Genomic DNA, 20225 nt, shown 5'->3' with positions numbered 1-20225 from the left:
ATAGACAAGTACACTGAGGCTCTGGGGGTTAGGGAACCTGCCCATAGTCACACAGATAGTAAATATCTGATGAAGAATTTGTTACGTGTCATTAAAGTTTAACTTGGTCATTGAATTCCTCATATATTCATCTTAGTCTATTCAGGCAGCATCCTGTTCTCTTCTTCATTGGTATCATTGGTGTTTGTAATAGTAGAACATCCTTCTTGAGAGCTTCCCATCTCTCTTGGGATGAAATGCCCCATGTATTTTATGTCATGAATCACATCAGAACATACTTATGATATTGGGGAGACTATTTTTGTAAGGATAAGAACTTTCCAGAACTGCATATTTCTATGCCATTGCCTTTTTAATATCACACAGTATATCTAGTTGGCATTTATAGCTCAAATATCACCAAAGCACCTATGCCTCACATCAATCAATCTTTCCAATAGTTTGAAGAGATCATTAACCATGATGAAGTTTCTTTTGATCTCCACACTTTGGTTATCTCTTCCCCTGTTACTCTACCACAGAGACTGCTTAGTAGTAAGGTAGTGAAAAGAATGCTAGAATTGGACTTGGTGAAATCTCTGTTTAAATCCCAAATCAACCTGTAATTAGCTATGTGGACATAGGCAATTCATAGCCTTCCTGAGCTTCAGTTTCCTTGTCTTTAAAAGGCTAGTAATACTATTTGTAATAACTACCTCCCAAAGCTGTCATAAGGATCACATGAGATCATATATGGAAAGTGCTTTGCAAACCTGAATATGTTCCATAGATGTTAGCTGCTGGGTACAGATATCAGTATGAGTTTACATTTGCAGAACGCTTCAGACCGTTCAAAGTTCCTTCATGTGCATTCTTTTCTCATCTTCACAATTGTGTAATAGAACTCGAGCAGGTACTGTTTTCCTCATTTTAACATATAAAGAAACTGAGGTACAGATACCAACTCCTTTTATCCAAAAGTATTGAAATATCATATAAGTACAGATAATTTATTAAACCAATTAACTGTCAGGTGTTAGAGAGTGAATCCTGAAGGGGTGGGATACAGGATAGATAAGTTTCAATGGGGAAAAAGGTGTCAAAACCTTGGGATGGATGGTGTTTAAACCTTTCGGGCAGCAAAGGATAGCATGAGCATGGTGTCAGGAATATAGTGGGTACTTAGTAAGTTACTGTTTGATTGAATTATAATAAGGGCTTTAGTATAGGGGTAGGTTAAATGCTGTACCATAGAGGGATGTTATTATTGGGGAGATGGAAATGGAGATCAGTTTTGCCTATTTCACAGTTTAGTTCAATGGCAGCCTTCGGTGATGCTGCTGCTGCTGCTGCTGCTATGGTTTCATTGATTTAGGGAATTTTTAGTGAGAAAACTCTCCCAATCAATGCAGATCAACAATCATTTTTTGACTTAACAATATTAGAGAGAGCTGGAGCAGTCATAGTTTAATGGAGCCATCACAAAGTGACATTAAAACAAAAAGGAAAAAAATCCATTTTTGTGTATTCTGTCTTTTCACGAATATTGGTTTATCCTTTGTAGGGAATACATGACGACATATCGTGAAGAATATGTTCCTCCATATGATTACACAAAAGTTGTAAGTATGAGAGAAAAGAGCTCTATTAAGTGGGTTTTTAATACATGTATTTAAAACACATATTCCTATCTAAACTAAATAATCAAGTATTGAAAGTAAGAAACTGCTAGGCTAGAAATGCTATATTTACATAGTGTTGTTAGCAACATGTCTGTGGAAGTTATTAATAATTTTGAGGAGTTTACAGACTGCAAAGAAGAAAAGATGTCAGTGCCTTAAATGTATCAGCCACTTTCTTTCTGGTTTTACTGCCATTCAGAACTTAACATTTTATGGCAAATAAGATTTTTTTTTGTTTTCTTAACATCTTTGCTTCTATACATCCATTCTACATAAAAAACAAAGTTGCTATATGTAGTTTGGGAAGATGTGGATTTTAAAGGCTTTCTTAACACTTGAATATACTTCGTATTTTTGAATATATATATATATATATGTATATATATATATATATATATGTATATATATGAGCAATGGTGCTGTTCTTTTTCCTGATCTTTAAGGTATTTGACTTCTCTATGAAGTAAGGTTTATTTTGTTATAAACTAAACTTATCCCCAGGCACCATATCTCCCTAAATCATATAAGCTACGTTGCAATGATTGGGGTAACAGCAAGCTCAGCTGGTAAATGGAGAACGCACAAAGAGTGTGGAGGTCCAAGGCTGGTAGCTTAAGGTTTGGTTAGGCAGATCAGGATTTAGACAGTTCACAGGCAGAACTTGTTCTGATGGGCAAAAATTAAGACATCACTCAGATGAGAGATTTCAGCCAGGGATATGGTGCAGAGATTTCAGCACCAGAGGGAGCTCCCAGTGAGTTTGTTGCTCTAACAGGGCATAAAGGCATCTGCTGCTTTTTCATCCCTGGCATTCTTTTGAAACTGATCCTATCCCTGGAATTATACCATATAGTCTGTGAAAGGATCAGGTTCTTAGGGAGTCTCTAAGGTCTAGCTCCTTGAATCAGAGGAGGAGGTATAAAAAGCTTGAATGGAGAAACTTTGGAAGAATCTCTATGGGTAGTGAGATAGAGAATCAGTTTAGTAGGAATAAAAGAATTGTGTTACTGAAGTGGAGGCCTACTTGAGGATAGATAATATAAATTTACAGTGGTTGGTTATGTGGTTTCCTCTAGTTCTATTTAGCAGTAAAAAAAACATAGAAATATGAGCTGCTGGAGTTCTGTCTTCTAAAAGGAACAGCTAATGATTTTGTGACCTGTCTCTTTCTTTAAATTCAGTTTTATTTCCAGTTCCAAATTCTCTCCCTTCTCTTCCCACTCTCCCACTCATTAAAAAGCAAGAAAAACAAAACCCGCTACAGATATGTATCATTATGCAAAACAAATTTCTGCATTAGCCACATTAAAAAAAAAACAAGAAAGAGGAAGAGAAAAAGAAAAAATATACTTTTGTCTGCACTGAGTTAATCAGTTCTCTGGAGGTGGATAGCATGTTTCACTATGAATCTTTTGGAATTGTGGTTGGTCAGAATTACTACATCTTTCAAAGTTCATTATCTTTAAAATATTGCTGTTGTTGTATAAATTGTTCTCCTGGTTCTGCTCACTTCACTTTGCATCAGTTGATACAAGTCTTCCTAGGCTTTTCTGAAACCATCTCCTTCGTAATTTCTTGTAGTACAATAGTATTCCATCACATTCATATACCATAACTTGTTCAGCCACTCCTCAAATTGATGGGCATCCCATCAGTTTCCACTTCTTTGCCACTACAAAAAGAGCCGTTATAAATATTTTCGCACAAATGGGTCCTTTTCTCTTTCTTGGATCTCGTTCACATATAAACCTATGAGCAGTTCTTGGGTCAAAGAGTATGGGTAGTTTGAGAGTTTTGGGGGCATAGTTCCAAATGACTTTCCAGAATGGTTGGACTAGTTCACAGCTTGTGGCCTATTTTAGCAGTCACTTCATCTTTCAGAAAGTGGAGGAGGCAAAGAGAGGAATTGCGATTTGGGATCCAACAAAGACGAACTGGATACTGGGATGAAAATGAGGGAAAGTGGCAACTCGGTTTCAGAACTATGAGAGGAGTGAAAGAGAGACAGAGAGAGAGAGACAGAGACAGAGAGAGAACTTAATTTTACAAAGCACAGTGTATATATATATATATATATATATATATATATATATACATATATATATGTATATATATATATTAATGCCTTTGAGCCCCACCTGAACCAACCCTGTGAAATCATTGCTATTATTATCCTCATCTTATAGATGAGGACACTGAGGTTTATAAAGGTTAAATTACTTGCCCAGGGTTATACAGTAATTATCAGATGCAGGATTCAGTCTTGGAACCTAATGACTTTTTTAAAACATGTTTTAAAAATTATATTTATTTTATTCTGAATTTAAGAAATAAAACTAGCATTTCCATAACATAGTAGAATAGAAAAAAGGTGATTGTACATGAAACTGCAAATCTATTATGTGCAACTTGCTATTCCTTTTAAGACTATAATAAATTTACCATGTAACTTTTTTTCTTTTTTTCTTTCCTCCTTTCACAATGTGTGAATGTATAAATGCCTATAATAATGTAATAATATGTCAGGAGTGCTCAGAATGAGCTGAGGATAATGGGCAATGCTAAGGAAAATAACCACAAAAGCCTTTTATGGGTGTTTTCAAAGCAATATTGGGGAAAATTAGAATAAAAAAGAATGGGACTGCAGCTTAAGGTAGATGTGGTGATGATAATGGATGATGGAGAGGAGGCAGAACTATTCAGCTCTTACTTTAGCTGTTTTCTCTGCCAAGTGAGTGGCTATTTTTTTTCTGGAAAATTTTAGAAAGTATTCTTTTTCAGATACTAAACTATCTCTGAACTGTCCTAGTTCACCCCACTCCCTCATCACCTCTGGTCTGGGCTAATGCCTTCCAATTGGTATCCCTGTCTTCCATCTTTCCCTTCTTCCAGGTAGCTGCTAGATTGATATTCCTAAAGAACATAGGTCTGACCATGTCCCTTCTCTGCCTAAGAAGCTGCAGTAGCTTCCAATTCGAGTAGCTCAAAAGAAACATGAGATGTGCAGATTTATAGAACCCACCCCAAATGTTCACAAGGACTATTTGTGCCCGACCTGTGGCAGAGCATTCTGAACTTATATTGTTGTGATCAGCCACAGTTGGACACACTATAACTTGACCCTGACATAATTTTGGTCCTCTTTGAGAACAAAGGACAACAACCAGCTTCCAATTACCTTTAGGGTAAAATCCCTCACAATCTGGTCCTAACCTGTTTTTCCATACTGAATTCATGTTACTCTCCACTACACATGCTAAGTTCTAGCCAAATAAGCCAACTTGCTATATTCTCTGTGCACAATGTTCCTCCTAACACCTCTGGTGCTTTGCCACTCCTGCTTAGAATGCTGGTCTTTTTCATCTCTGACTCCAAATCCCTAGTTCCCTCCAAGTACCACCACATGAGGCCTTTTCTGATTCTCCCTCTCCCATTTGTCAATGCTCCTCCATGAAATCACTTTATATTTATTTGTATATATCTTCTTTCCCCTCAGAATGTAAAATCCTGGGAAGTGGGTACTATTTCATTTTTGTCTTTGTATTCTCAGCACCTAGTATGGTGTCTGGCACATAGTCGATAAATGTGGATAAATGTAAAATTCTGGGAAGCGGGTACCATTTCACTTTTGTTTTTGTATTCTCAGCACCTAGGACAGTGTCTGGCATACAGTAGAATAAATGTTTATTGAAATGAAGTCCACCTCTGAAATGGATAACCTGTGAGCATAGACTTGCTAATTCTTTTCTCTAGTCCAGATCAACAACTGTAGTATGTAAAGTAATTTAGAGTGGAACAGTAGCTAAAATTTTGGAGACATGAAAATGTATGGGAAAATGAGTCCAGCCTTTCCTTTCACCTTCATGTCCAATTCTACTTTGAGAGTTCTGAGTACACAGAGTAGTAGAAGCCCAAAGCCAATCTTTTTCTTTGAATTTTCATTGGCAATAGTCTTAGCTGTTAGCAATGAGCATGAGAAGGGACCTATGGGCTGTGATTGCACATCAAAGATGCAAGGTTTCTACCCATCTCTAGTAGGAAAATAATAGTTATTTATGTCTGTTTTATATTGCTGCATTTAAAGTTGCCGGGGTACGGCCAAGATGGCAGCTGAAAAGCAGAGACTACATGAGCTCCCCACTGAGTCCCTCCAAAAACCTATAAAAAATGGCTCTGAACCAATTCTAGAACTGCAGAACCCACAAAATAGCAGAGGGAAGCAGGACTTCAGCCCAGGACAGCCTGGATGGTCTCTGGGTGAGGTCTATCCTGCACGGAGCTGGGAGCAGAGCAGAGCCCAGCGTGGGCGGGGCAGACCAACCAGACCAGGAGCCAGGCAGACCGTGCCCTAGCGCCCCAAATCAGTGAGCTGCAGCAGTTACCAGACTTCTCAACCCACAAACACCAAAGACAACAGAGAAGGTTAGTGGGAAAAGCTGTGGGAGTGGAAGGAGTTCGCAGTTCGGCTACCGCCCCAGGGGCAGCGGAGGTGGGGCAGCTACAGAAGTACAGCTGCAGTTGCTTCTGGCCCCAGGCCCACCTGGTGGGAGGAATTAAGTGGTGGATCCGAGCAGGAGTGCGGAGCCTGCTGAAGATCTAAGTCCAGTCCAGGTTGGGGGTTCTTGGGGAAGGAGGAGTGCTGGTATGGCAGAGCTGGCGCATCCCCCCAAGCTTGGAACATAGAACTCTTTAGTCTACAAGCAGTCATACCCCACTGAAAAACTCAAGGGTCAAGTTAGTTGGTTGGGAATATGGCCAGGCAGTGAAAACACATCCAGATTCAGTCTCAGACTTTGGAATCTTACTTTGGTGACAAAGAAGACCAAAACATACAGCCAGAAGAAGTCAACAAAGTCAAAGAGCCTACAACAAAAGCCTCCAAGAAAAACATGAACTGGTCCCAGGCCATGGAAGAGCTCAAAAAGGATTTGGAAAAGCAAGTTAGAGAAGTAGAGGAAAAATTGGGAAGAGAAATGAGAAGGATGCGAGAAAACCATGAGAAACAAGTCAATGACTTGCTAAAGGAGACCCAAAAAAAATGCTGAAAAATACACTGAAGAAAACAACATTGTGGAAGGGTTATACATAATAATACATGTGTGGCCTAGGTTGAATTGCTCAACTTCTTAGGGAGAGTGGGTGGGAAGGGAAGAGGGAAGGGAATTTGGAACTCAAAGTTTTAAAATCAGATGTTCAAAAACAAAAAAAGTTTTTGTATGCAACTAAAAAATAAGATACACAGGCAATGGGGCGTAGAAATTTATCTTGCCCTACAAGAAAGGAAGGGAAAAGGGGATGAGAGGGGAGGGGGGTGATAGAGGGGAGGGCTGACTGGGGAACAGGGCAACCAGAATATAAGCCATCTTGGAGTGGGGGGGGGAGGGTAGAAATGGGGAGAAAATTTGTAATTCAAACTGTTGTGAAAATCAATGCTGAAAACCAAATATGTTAAATAAATAAATTGCATTTTAAAAAAAATAGACTAACTCAAATGGCAAAAGAGCTCCAAAAAGCCAATGAGGAGAAGAATGCCTTGAAAGGCAGAATTACCCAAATGGAAAAGGAGGTCCAAAAGACCACTGAAGAAAATACTGCTTTAAAAATTAGATTGGAGCAAGTGGAAGCTAGTGACTTGATGAGAAATCAAGATATTATAAAACAGAACCAAAGGAATGAAAAAATGGAAGACAATGTGAAATATCTCATTGGAAAAACCACTGACCTGGAAATAGATCCAGGAGAGATAATTTAAAAATTATTGGACTACCTGAAAGCCATGATCAAGAAAAGAGTCTAGATATCATCTTTCAAGAAATTATCAAGGAGAACTGCCCTGATATTCTAGAGCCAGAGGGTAAAATAGAAATTGAAGGAATCCACAGATGGCCTCCTCAAAAAGATCTCAAAAAGAAATCTTCTAGGAATATTGTCGCCAAATTCCAGAGCTCCCAGATCAAGGAGAAAGTATTGCAAGCATCTAGAAAGAAACAATTTGAGTATTGTGGAAACACAATCAGAATAACCAAAGATCTAGCAGCTTCTACATTAAGAGATCGAAGGGCTTGGAATACGATATTCCGGAGGTCAACAGAGCTAGCATTAAAACCAAGAATCACCTACCCAGCAAAATGAAGTATCATGCTCCAAGGCAAAATATGGACTTTCAATAAAATAGAGGACTTTCAAGCTTTCTCAGTGAAAAGACCAGAGCTGAATAGAAAATTTGACTTTCAAACACAAGAATCAAGAGAAGCATGAAAAGGTAATCAAGAAAAAGAACAAGAAAAAGAAATTGCAAGGGACTTACTAAAGTTGAACTGTTTTGTTTACATTCCTGCATGGAAAGATGATGGGTATGATTCATGAGACCTCAGTATTAGGGTAGCTGAAGGGAATATGCATATGTATATATGTTTATGTATATATATGTATATGTGAGTGTGTATGTGTATATATATATATATATATATATATACATGTATGTATGTGTATATATATATAGAGAGAGAGAGACAGAGAGAGTGGGCACAGGCTGAGTTGAAGATGAAGGGAAGATATCTAAAAGAAATAAAATAAAATTAAAGGATGAGAGAGGAATGTATTGAGAGAGGGAGATAGGGAGAGATAGAATGGGGTAAAATATCTCTCATAAAAGTGGCAAGAAAAAGCAGTTCTGTAGGAAGGGAAGAGAAGTCAGGTGAGGGAGGAATGAGTGAATCTTGTTCTCATCAGATTTGACCTGAGGAGGGAATTCCATACATGCTCAATTGGGTATCTTACCCCACAGGAAAGAAGAGGGAAGAAGATAAAAAAAGGGGGGGGATGATAGAAGGGAGGGCAGATGAGGGTGGAGGTAATCAAAAACAAACACTTTTGAAAGGGGACAGGGTCAAGGAAGAAAATTCAATAAAGGGGGATAGGTTAGGAAGGAGCAAAATATAGTAAGTCTTTCACAACATGAGTATTGTGGAAGGGTTATACACGATGATACGCATGTGGCCTATGTTGAATTGCTTGACTTCTTAGGGAGGGTGGGTGGGAAGGGAAGAGGGGAGAGAATTTGGAACTCAAAGTTTTAAAAGCAGATGTTCAAAAACAAAAAAAAGTTTTTGCATGCAACTAGAAAATAAGATACACAGACAATGGAGGGTAGAAATTTATCTTGCCCTACAAGAAAGAAAGGGAAAAGGGGATGGGAGGGGAGTGGGGTGACAGAAGGGAGGGCTGACTGGGGAACAGGGCAACCAGAACATATGCCATCTTGGAGTGGGGGGAGGATAGAAATGGGGAGAAAATTTGTAATTCAAACTCTTGTGAAAATCAATGCTGAAAACTAAATATATTAAATTAAGAAAAAAGAAAGTAAAAAAAAAAAGTTGCCGGGGTACTTTTGTCAAGTCATTTCTATCTTGTTAGAATTACAGTTCAGTGTGTGAGGGGATGGAGTGGTAGGCAGATGTTGGGTAAGTCTCAGAGAAGCTTGAAGCAGTTTAGTTGTGATAATCTTGTTTTTCTCTATCATATCCCTCAGTGATGTTGAATTGGACTAGCTCTTGTGCCTCCATAGAAGACAGACAAAAATGCCACAAGAGAATCAACTCTCTCTATCCCCCTCCAATCCCCAATGTTTTGTATATTTTCATGGTTAGGCTTGATAGTTCTTGGGAACCAGGACACAGGGTGCATCTGAGAGGGGAGTCTGAGGTTCCGTGCAGATATAGCCTTAGATAAGTCTATCTAATTCATCAAAATTGAGCTCAGTTATTGTCATCAGAGGCCGTTATCAGGGTAGTATGCATCTTTATGACAGATTGTGACATCAACTGAGTTAGTTAAGTGTGATTTCTGAAGGCCACCACCACACCATCTCTCACAAAAGCTATCATCTTCCCTACCTTGTGAGAGTCACCAACACTATTCAATGCATATCCATAAACATATATAAACTACCTACTATGTGCCAGGCACTGTGCTTGATGCTTGAATACCAAGAAGAATAAATGAGACAATCCTCAAGGATTGTCCTTTAGGATCTTATGTTCTTTTATCTTTTTTCTCCTTTGTTCCTGCCCAGTGGGAAAAGACTAGTTATCAGTAGCATGTTATTACCTCTTCTGAAAGGTTACCTGTACCTCTTTTAGGCCCTGCCTGTCTTTTTGGCCAGATAAAAAGGAGTCCATGTGTCAGGGTTCCTTCTGTTACAACCCCTGCTCTGGGGTAAGTAAGCTGGATTATGGAGGAAGAATGTTCCTATGAGGATAAGAGGGAAGCATTTTCTTCTGTCCTTTGTTAGAGCAGTAGTAGGCTCACGGGGATCTATTAAGGAGACTTTTTTCTTTTTTTAATTTTGTATTTGTATTCTTTAACAATGAGCCTCCTCCCATCTTTTACTTATGTTCGAAGAGTGTCGTGAACTTAGCGTCTTTTATTTTTAGCAGTAGTTTTATCTTGACAGATCATACCCAGAAGTTCACAGTCTTATGGGTCTGCTGAAAACAAGAGGGTAATTTATTAAGCATACAGAATTAAATCATACATTAATCACATAAGGGAAATTTTAGCTCAAAGACAAATATGCAAATCATTGTTCATCAAAATAGCAATTAGTTCAATTAGAGAACTACTTCGCAAAGGGAGCTTAGCTTCAACAACTTCTAATAGTGATTCAGAACCCAGAAGGGAGATAAACAGGGTTAAGGTTCATGAGTGGGAGAAGATGTGTGTGCACATGTATAATATTGAGAATGGAAATCTCCCTCATTACTTTGTAAGTTCCTTGAGGACAAGGACAGTTTGCCTTTTGTTGTATCTCCCCTTACACAGTAGGTGCTTAATAAATTCCTATTGACTAGGAAGGGAGGCCACTAGGTTCAGGAATGACCTCTGATAAAATAGAATAGAGTAGTAAACATACCCTTCCCAGTGTCCTTTTGGGTCATCCTTACTGCTCAACTTTGAAGTATCTAGGCAGAAGAAGTGAAAGAATCTTTGAGGCTCCTAGCTCTCAGAAAGAATAAGAATTGTGGAGAGTAGTGAGGTGGCGGGGAGAGAACAAATGACCTCTATAGTCTTTTCCAGCCAGACCAAAAAACCCCACAAGTGAACAAACAAAGCCATCCCTACCATATGACTCTGCTCCTCATTTTTCAAACTATCAAAATACGTAGATATTTTTGGTACTCCATTCTCTCCCGGGATTGTGTTGTACGGCAATGTTCTTTGTCCTACATAGCTATTTCTGTTACCACCTTAGCTTCGCAAACATTGTTTTTCTACATAAGCAAGATGTACAATAGATCGCTGTGGATGTTGTACACTTATATAATGAACTATAGAGGTTGAGTGTTCAAAGATCAGAAGAATCTTCTATCTAGGAAATAAAGGAGAAGGTCTATGTTGTAGAGACCCTGCCAGATTCTGCCAAGCATGGGAATTAGCGGCCAGTGCCTGCCTTACTCATAGAGGAGCAAAAAAAAATAACATTAGCAAAGAAAATTGAACATAGCAAATTCAGCAACATCTGATTGTGGCTTATATTTCAGTGGTTTATCATGATATCAACGACTTTTAGTCTCACTCACCTTGGAGCATGCCTTTTTGGTCACCTCTTTTTCCATTACTTTAATTCCCAGCACCCTCCTCTTCTTCTGATCTTTTCAGTTCAGCATTCTATCAGCTAGTTACAAACTGTGGCTTATAGCATAATACTTCTGGCCCCAAACTGCATGGGAACTTTCCAACTATGGCCTTCCCTTGTTCCTCAACCAGAGTAGCTTCAACATTGTGTCGTAGAATTGGTTCAGTCTCAACCTATGATGAGTACTAGCCCTAGCCCTGGGAAATAGCAGGTTGACAAAATAGGAAAGCTGGACTTTGACTATACTGCTAGGTAGAGAGAAGTTGACTTGAAGCTTGGATACAAATATCGGTGAACTAGCACTTGATCTATCTACCTATCTATCTATCTATCTATCTATGTGTGTGTATGTATATATATAGAGAGAGAGTTATATCTTGCAACACTTCTTAAACTCTGGGTTGCAACCCCATATGGGGTCGTGAAGAATTTGGCAATAGTAAAAGGTTTCTGAACACACAACAACCAAAAATTAATTAAAAATCAAATGCATAATGAATCCGAGGTGTTTCTGGCAGCACGTGCCTGTATTGGATCACGCAGCATCACTGCAGCCTTGGTTCTGAATGCACAGCATGAAAACTTTGCACTGTGCATGCTGTCATACCACGCAACCCCAGTGAACACTGCCAAAATGCAAAAAGGGGTCAGGAATGGAAAAAGTTTAAGAAGCCCTGTATAGAGGATTTTTTTTGAGATCAGTCATACAGTCAACAAGCTTTTGTTAAATACTTGCTGTGTGCCAGGTGTACAGAGCAAGGAAAAAACAGTCTTTGGACTTAGTGAACTCAGATTCTAATTGGGGAGACAACATACAAGTAACTATGTACATACAAGGAACATATAGTATAAATGGAAGGTAATTCTAAAGGAAAGCACTAGTAAGCAGGGAAAAGTGGTAGGAGGTTGGATTTGAGCTCTATTAAAGGAATCCAGAAAAGCCAAGAGGGGAATGAGGGTCAGCATTCCAAAACTGATGGGACAACCAGTGACAAGCCATAGAGATGGTATCATGTGCTAGGAATAGCAAGAAGGCTTCAGTTCTCTGGACTGCTGTATCTATGTGAAGCAGAGCAATGCATAAAAAGATGGAAAAGTAGGAAGGGACCAGGTTGTGAAAGGTTTTAAATGCCAAACAGAGGATTTTTACATTTTGTTCTGGAGATGATAAGAAGTCCCTGGAGTTTATGGAGTATGGGCATGATGCAGTCATTTCTGCACTTCAGGAAAATCATTTTGGCAGTTGAGTGGAGGATAGGCTAGATTTGGAAGAGACTTGAGTCAGGGAGGTCCACCAGAAGGTTCTTGCATTTGTTATCATATTCATTTGTTGGCAACCTTCTTGCTAATGCCTAATGTGTCTCTGAAATAAACTAGTACCTACCTCAATGTATTCCAGATATTTATTAGGGTACAGTAAAACCAAAAAAGGCCCTTTACCTCATTCAGATGTACTCTATTATTTGTTTCTACCTGTAGGGCCCAGGTTAGCCCTACTGGGATTGAAGTCAAATGTATAACTGAGAGAAATCTAGAAGCTCTATAGCCCAAGCAAGGAAGCTATCTCAGTTACTAAAATCTGTCTTGTTTGTGCCTTCATATATATATTGAGATATACACATATATGTCTTCTGTTGACAAATATGTTGACTAATACATTTTAAATTTTAAAAACTTAAATTTAATTTTTATTTTATTTTTCCTCAATTGCATGTAAACAAAAATTTTTAACATTCATTTTTGAAAAATTTTGAGTTCCAAATTCTCAGGGCAGCTAGGTGGCGCAGTGAATAGAGCACTGGCCCTGGAGTCAGGAGGATGTGAGTTCAAATTCGGCCTCAGACACTTGACACACTTACTAGCTGTGTGACCTTGGACAAGTCGCTTAACCCCAATTGCCCTGCCCTAAAAATAAAATCCAAATTCTCTACCTCCTCCCCCCTGCTTGAAAAGGCAAGCAATTTGATTTAGATTATACATATACAATCATGCAAAATATATTTCCATATTAGCCATTGCAAAAAAAAAAACCAAAAAACAAGAAAACAAACCACAGACTGAAAAAAACAAACCCCACCAAGAATAATGAAGAAAGTTAAAAAGTAGGCTTGAATCTGCATTCAGACTCTATCAGTTCTTTTTCAGGAGGTAGATAGCATCTTTCATTATGAATCCTTCAGAATTGTGACTATTACTTTGACCACTTTGACCACTTTGACCACTAGTTTTGCTCTGTCCGCTAGTGCTCCTACCCTCTAGATTTTTTTTTTTGCTGTCGATTTGGTCTTCTTGCCACTTATCTTATTTTGAAGTCTGCTCCTCTGCCTCCCCCACCTTGTTTTTATCGATCAAGTAGTATTTGACCTGCTGCATACCCTTATTCCAGCTTGCCTACTTGTTTCTGACCTTCGCCGCCTGAATTTTCCCATTCTGGTCTACTTACATGATTACAGAAGTCCAATTTTACTTTGCCCACTCCTTAGATGGTACAGTGCACTGTACTGGGCCTGGAGTCAGGAACACTGATCTTCCTGAGTTCAAATCTGGCCTCAGATGTTTACTAGCTGTTTGACCTTGAGCAAGGCACTTAACCCTGTTTACCTTAGTTTCCTCATCTGGAAAAGGAGTTGGAGAAGGAAATGGCAAATCATTCTAGTATCTTTGCCAAGAAAACCCTAAATGGGTGACAAAAGAGTTAGATACAACTGAAAAACAACTGAACATTACAGACCCACTGTGAGTCACTCTAGACTATTTTTCTGCCTATTGTATTTCCTATTTTACACTCATCCTTACTCCAAATTTCATTGTCCTGTGTCTGTATCTATCCGTTGCCTTGCTCATTCTTACCTCTGGACCTACCCATATATTTCCTGTCTTTCTAGACTTGAATCCAAAAACTCTTTCCCCACGAAGTCTTTACTTCCCAATCTAACTTATAGTGATTGTTGTTTTCTTATGGCTATCAGATCAAATAAACTCATGTATAGAAAGGCTTTGCCAACTTTAAAATGCCACATGAACCAATCAACAAGAATTTATTAAGCTCTTACTATGTGCCAGGCATTGTGTTAAGATCTGGGGATACAAAGGAAAAGCAAAAACAGTCCATGTCCTCAAGGAGTTATCATTATTTTAGTCAGCACATACATTGCTAATATACCAAAATTTTAACCTGGAGATCAGGCAGGGTTGTGGTGTAAATAGACACTAGGGGGCAGTGGAGGGTCAGGTGTGGTACAAATTAATCCATTATACTGCATTATAATACAAGCCAATTGTCAGATCTGAGGATACCTGGACTGGAGAAGCTTCAAGTATGGTTATAATTTAACTCATAGGCAGTACGAGGTGACATCCTGGGGGCAAAAGGGGTTAGCCTGGTGAACAAATTGTGACAGAAATAGAGGAAAGGAGCAATTAGGTAACTAGAATTCCCAAGCTGTCCCTTCTCTGTGGATGGAAAACTAGAAGCAAATGCACTTAGTACAATGATGATGATGATGATGGTGATGATGATGATGGTGATGGTGGTGATGATGATGATGGTGATGGTGATGAAAATCCAACAATTTACACTTAGATGAAGCTTTGAGGTAGGTGCTGAGACTAGAGCTGACCACAACTCTCATCATCACTTGCTTCCAAAGTATTGCAAGCTGTGTGCATAGGGCAGGAGCACTAGGAGCCCCAAACTTTGTCCTATTCACCCCAATACCACAATGATGGCACAAGGGAATGAGACCCCAAACAAAATGTTTTAGGTGTCATTGCCCCTATGACTCTTAGCTTCTACTGTTCACTCCCTAAATATTTATCTACAGATTTTTTTCTTATTTCATTTGGGTACAAAACCCCCCATAGGTGAAAGGTCTTCCTACTTTCTAAACCGTTAAATATTCTCATGGAAATGCCAGTGCAGCTAACCATTCCCCAAAGCAGGGGAAGAGGGTACCTCTCCCTTCCCCTAGTACATACATATATACTTTGTACTGTTCTCTCTCTCTCTCTCTCTGTATGTGTGTGTGTGTGTATCTCCTCTACTTCTCTCTCCCCCACATGCTCTAGGTAATAAGAAACTAGGCAACAAATTAATCCAGACACTCTAGACATTTAAGTCACTGTAGGAACACTGTAGGAAAGGTGTCTAGACTAGATGTTATTTTAAAGACCCTTTGTGTGGAATGAGTGAAGACCTCTCATAAAAGCGGACAAATTAAATAAATAGAAATAAGTAGGATAGTGAGTCCCATTTCTATACTTAGATATTTTCCTTTCTATAAGCCAAACTAGTGACTGAAAGGCCCCCAAGAATAAGAATAGGACACAGGATGCTCACATCCTGTGTATTTACCTAAGGGCGAGAGGCCTGAAAGAAAGAAGGTTGAGGTGAATAAGTCAGCAACCATAAAATCCTCTGAGAATGACCAAAGGACACAGGATGCTCAGCTCCTGTGTATTGACCCCAGGATAAGGGACCCCCAGCTCAGGAGAAGAATGGATGAAAAGCTGGAAAGCCAGGTGCAATGTAGACATGCAAGACCAGTTAGGTATGAATAATGGGAGACAAAATGTAAGGGTGCTGGGGGATATCTGTCACAGATATAAGGGTGATGGGAAAGGCTAGTTTGCCACAGATGTGAAGATGAGGTAACCAACAACTGGCTTCTGCCTGTCACAGATAACCAAATCATTTGTTCATTGTCATTGTCATTAAGATAGATTTATCACTTCAGATTGGTGGGAGAATGGGATAAGAATGGTGGGAAGGTTATGTCCGTCACTTGCTTGTCAAAAATAATTAAAACTTTGTTCTTTGCCATTGTCCCTGGGATAGATTTATTGCATCCAGATTGTACCCTCAAAGCTTACGTCTTCAAGCCAAGAGGAAGGAGGTTGGGAGGGGGAATTGCGGTTAGGGACCTATATCAACACCCCAATTCTCTGTGTCCAGCACGCTTTGACACTGAGAGGTGCCTGGAGTTGCCCTTTCCCATGGGATCGTAATAAATTTTCTTTTCTACTTTCACCTTGAGATGCCTCTGTTTTTAATTCTTGGATTCGTAAATCCGTACCACACACCTTCTTACAACATTTCCCAAGATGCTATAAAAAGGCATTGAAGTGAGTAGATAAAGCAGTGAACAGTTAATAATGAGGCTATAATTCAGATTGCTAAACTTCTTAAGAGATTACTTTCACCTGAAATGAAGATCTAGTGTTTTTTGGATGATACATCCAACCCAAGGATTATTTACTGTACAAGAAAGAATAAAACAGACATGACTGAGCAGGTCTTGTGTAGACCACCAAGGCCAAATGATCTTTGTAATTTGAAAAAAGCAAACAACTTTTCAGTTAATTTATATAGTGCAAGTGAAGCCAAGAACTAAATAAAATTTAGAAAGATGTGTGGCTTTTCACTTTGATAGTAACCTCTCTTTTTCTTGAAGACTAGCACACCCTTAGACATGATGCTAGGGGAAAAGCAGCTAGGCAATCCAGTGATTCACTTCGTGGAAGAGAAATCATTTTTTGATGGTCTTTGGTTGCTTTGTTTCACAGGTTGAGATTTAGTGATTTACTTTTAGTATCCTCTTTGTTTAAAATTAGTAGGGATTGAAAGTAGCCATTAGCTTACCAGGTATAGTGTAATCCAGGTTGCTGTCAGCAGCAATGTTATGAGTAACATCTACACAATTGACATTTCCTTTGGGATTTGGTCAATCATATGGTGTCTTGACAAACGGATTCTTAGATATAGTATAGGCTGTGGGGAATCATCCAGACAACAGTCTTTGTTTTGCTAAGGCAAGTTCCCAGGAGAAATAGCAATGTTGCTTTTTCTCTGGGGCTTGGAATTTACCGTTTTCCTGGGAAACCTAATTTCATTACTCCAAGGAATAAAGGCAGACTAGAAATATGACTCTTTGGAATGTGTGTAATGTTTTTGAATAAAAATGTTGAACAGTGGCTGAATAGTAATTTATTCTGGTCTAATTTTTATGGCCATAACTCTTATTTATTTAATTAGTTTTCCTCCCAATTACATGTAAAAACAATTTTGCATATGTTTTTTAAAATTTTGAGCTCCAAATTATCTCTCACCCTCTATTCCCTCCCTGCTTCCTGAGAAGGTAAGCAATTTGATATAACTGTATATGTGCAGTTATGCAAAATGTATTTCCACATTAGCCATGTTGTGAAAGGAAACACAGGCCCCAAACCCTCCAAATCAAGAAAAATAAAGAAAGCAAAGAAAAGCATCCTTCGATTCACATTCAAACTCTGTCACTTCTTTCTGTGGAGGTGGATAGCATTTTTCATCATGAGTCCTTCAGAATTGTCTTGGATCCTCTTATTACTGAGAATAGCTAAGTCATTCACAGTCGATCATTGGACAATATTGCTGTTACCGTGTATGATATTCTGTTCTACTTACTTCACTTTGCGTCAGTTCACATGAGTCTTTCCAGGTTTTTCTGGAAAACCTGCTTGTCATTTCTTATAGCGCAATAGTATTCCATCATAATCATATACCACAGCTTGTTCAGCCATTCCCTGATTGATGGGCATCAATTCATTTTCCAGTTCTTTGCCACCACAAAAAGAGTTGCTAGAAATATTTTTACACACATAGGTTCTTCTCCTTTTCCTTTGATCTCTTTGGGACACACACCTGTAGTGCTATTACTAGGTCAAAGGGTATGCACAGTTTTATAGCCCTTTGGGTATAGTTCCAAATTGCTCTATCGAATGGTTGAATCAGTATACAACTTCACCAATAATCTTAGCTATAAATTTTTAATAAAAGCATTCTTTACTCTAAAATTGTTTAAGAAGACTCCACATAAAAAAAAAACCTCTTTATCTTTGCATAATATCCCTAACTGTGAACTAGATCATTTTTCCACAAAGTGTCAGTGAATATACTGGCTAGATTTGCTAGGTAAGTATTTTATTTGGAGATAAAATCTTTTAATTATTTGGAAATAAACTTTTGTCTATAATGCCAGTATGTTAAATAGTAGTAATGTGTCAGATGACCTTTGTTCACTTCAAAAATGTTTCTTTTGTTCCCACAGCTTCAACCCCTCCAGGATATGTACTCGATAGTTCACAGAAAATGTTGCTCTCAGTTCACTGATGTTGGAGGTTTTAAAAGAATAGGTATCCATACATGGCACGATGAGAGTGGAATTTATCCCAATGCACATTTAAGACAAATGGTCTTCCCATCAGTTAATCCTATCCTTCCTATTCTGAAATAATGCACTGTATCAAAGGTACTTGTTTGGTTTCATTTCTGATGAAAGACCAATAAACAAACAGTTAATGGTTTATTATATGTTCTAATAAATATAATTGAAATGCTTACTTACATAGCAGGTTTTTTCTTCTAGCATACAACTTGGTTTTTTTTAAAGATAGATGAACACCATCATCATCATCACTAGCATGTACATAGCGATTTAAAATGCTAACTCATTTGAAGAAATCATTATGGAAAATTATAGAAATCACCAAGTTTTGAAGATGTTAGGAACCTTAGAGACTATCTAGTGTGGGGGTTCTTAACCTGGTCTGCATGAATGTGTTTTTAAAATATTGTGATGGCTACATTTCAACAGAATTGGTTTCCTTTGCAATCATGCATATTTTATTTTATGCATTTAAAAACTTTATTCTTAGAAACCATTAGGCTTTACCAGGTTGCCAAGAGGAGTATATGTCACAAAAAGTAACCCTGATCTACTCCAGTCCCTTCAGCATATATGAGGAAACTTAGTCACATAGAGGTTAATCGAGCTGAGTTAGACCTTGAATTCAAGTTTGACTATGTAATAGTTTATCTTTCTGGCACCCAGGGAAGCTTCTTCCGCCTTGTTTGGATAAGCCCCTCCCCCTTATTTGGATAAGCCACTCCCCTTGTTTGGATAAGCTCCTCCCCCTTGTTTAGATAAGCTTCTCCCTTGTTTGGATAAGCTCTTCCCCTTGTTTGATAAGGCCCTCCACCTGTTTGGATAAGCCCCTCCTCTTGTTTGATAAGCTCCTCCCCTTTGAATAAGCTCTTCCCCCCCTTGTCTGGATAAGCTCCTCCCCGCTTGTTTGCGTAAGCTCCTTTCCCCTCATTAGAAGAGGACTCAATCCAAGGGGCACTTACCCAAAAAAGAATCTGCTTCTGTATTTAGAAGGAACATTCATTTGACAAGGAGTAAAAACATACACTGAGCTACATGGGGGACCTAGAAAGAGGTCTAAGAATTCACATAGGCCTATGGAGAAGCATGTGCTCTAAGAAACTGATAAAGTGGAGATGTTGAAATCATGCCATAGAAGAGAGATCACCATGTCAAGGAACTACATGTACTGTGAGGCAACCCAAACCTGGCGCTTCCCTGATGCTGTGAATAATATGGATTGTAGAGTACTCAAGAGCACCTAGGTGACACAGTACACAGAGTGCAAAATAAGTGTAGTCAGGCAAATCAGCATATCAATTATCTATGAAAGCATATGTCTCATTTTGGATCCCTAGTCTATCATTACCTCTGCCAAGAGGCAGGTAACATGTTTCATCTTAGGACTCCAAGACCAGACCTCTGGATATCAAATTACACTGTGTATGTAAACCTTTCTTAAGTAACTGGCAGCTAGGTGGTGCAGTGGATAGAGTACTGGGCTTGAAGTCAGGAAGATTCATCTTCCTGAATTCAAATCTGGCCTCAGACATTTACTAGCTGTGTCACCCTGGGCAAATCACTTAACCCTGTTTGCCTCAGTTTCCTCATCTGTAAAATGAGCTGGAGAAGGAAGTGGCAAACCAGTTCAGTCTCCTTGCCAAGAAAACCCCAAATGGGGTCACAAAGCATCAGGCACAACTAAAATGTTCAGACAACAAGGAAAGAGCACCCAAAGGATATGTT

The 20225-nt window shown here is 38.8% G+C and overlaps 1 protein-coding gene across 1 annotated transcript in view; it reads left to right on the top strand.

Moving 5' to 3' along the window:
• The window catches only part of C9H9orf135 (chromosome 9 C9orf135 homolog), an 82128-nt gene extending 63453 nt beyond the window's left edge, over positions 1-18675 (top strand). Inside the window, exons 5-6 of the mRNA XM_036739214.1 lie at positions 1544-1601; positions 18384-18675. Of these exons, the coding sequence (XP_036595109.1) occupies positions 1544-1601; positions 18384-18569 (244 nt within the window). The 3' untranslated portion in view covers positions 18570-18675. The remainder of the gene's footprint in view (positions 1-1543; positions 1602-18383) is intronic.
• The last annotated feature ends 1550 nt before the right edge of the window (positions 18676-20225 follow it).

The sequence above is a fragment of the Trichosurus vulpecula genome, chromosome 9, assembly GCF_011100635.1.
Source record: "Trichosurus vulpecula isolate mTriVul1 chromosome 9, mTriVul1.pri, whole genome shotgun sequence".
Classification (NCBI taxonomy): domain Eukaryota; kingdom Metazoa; phylum Chordata; class Mammalia; order Diprotodontia; family Phalangeridae; genus Trichosurus; species Trichosurus vulpecula.
The sequence above is the reverse complement of the archived record's forward strand: the minus strand, read 5'-3'. Positions and strand labels throughout refer to the sequence as shown.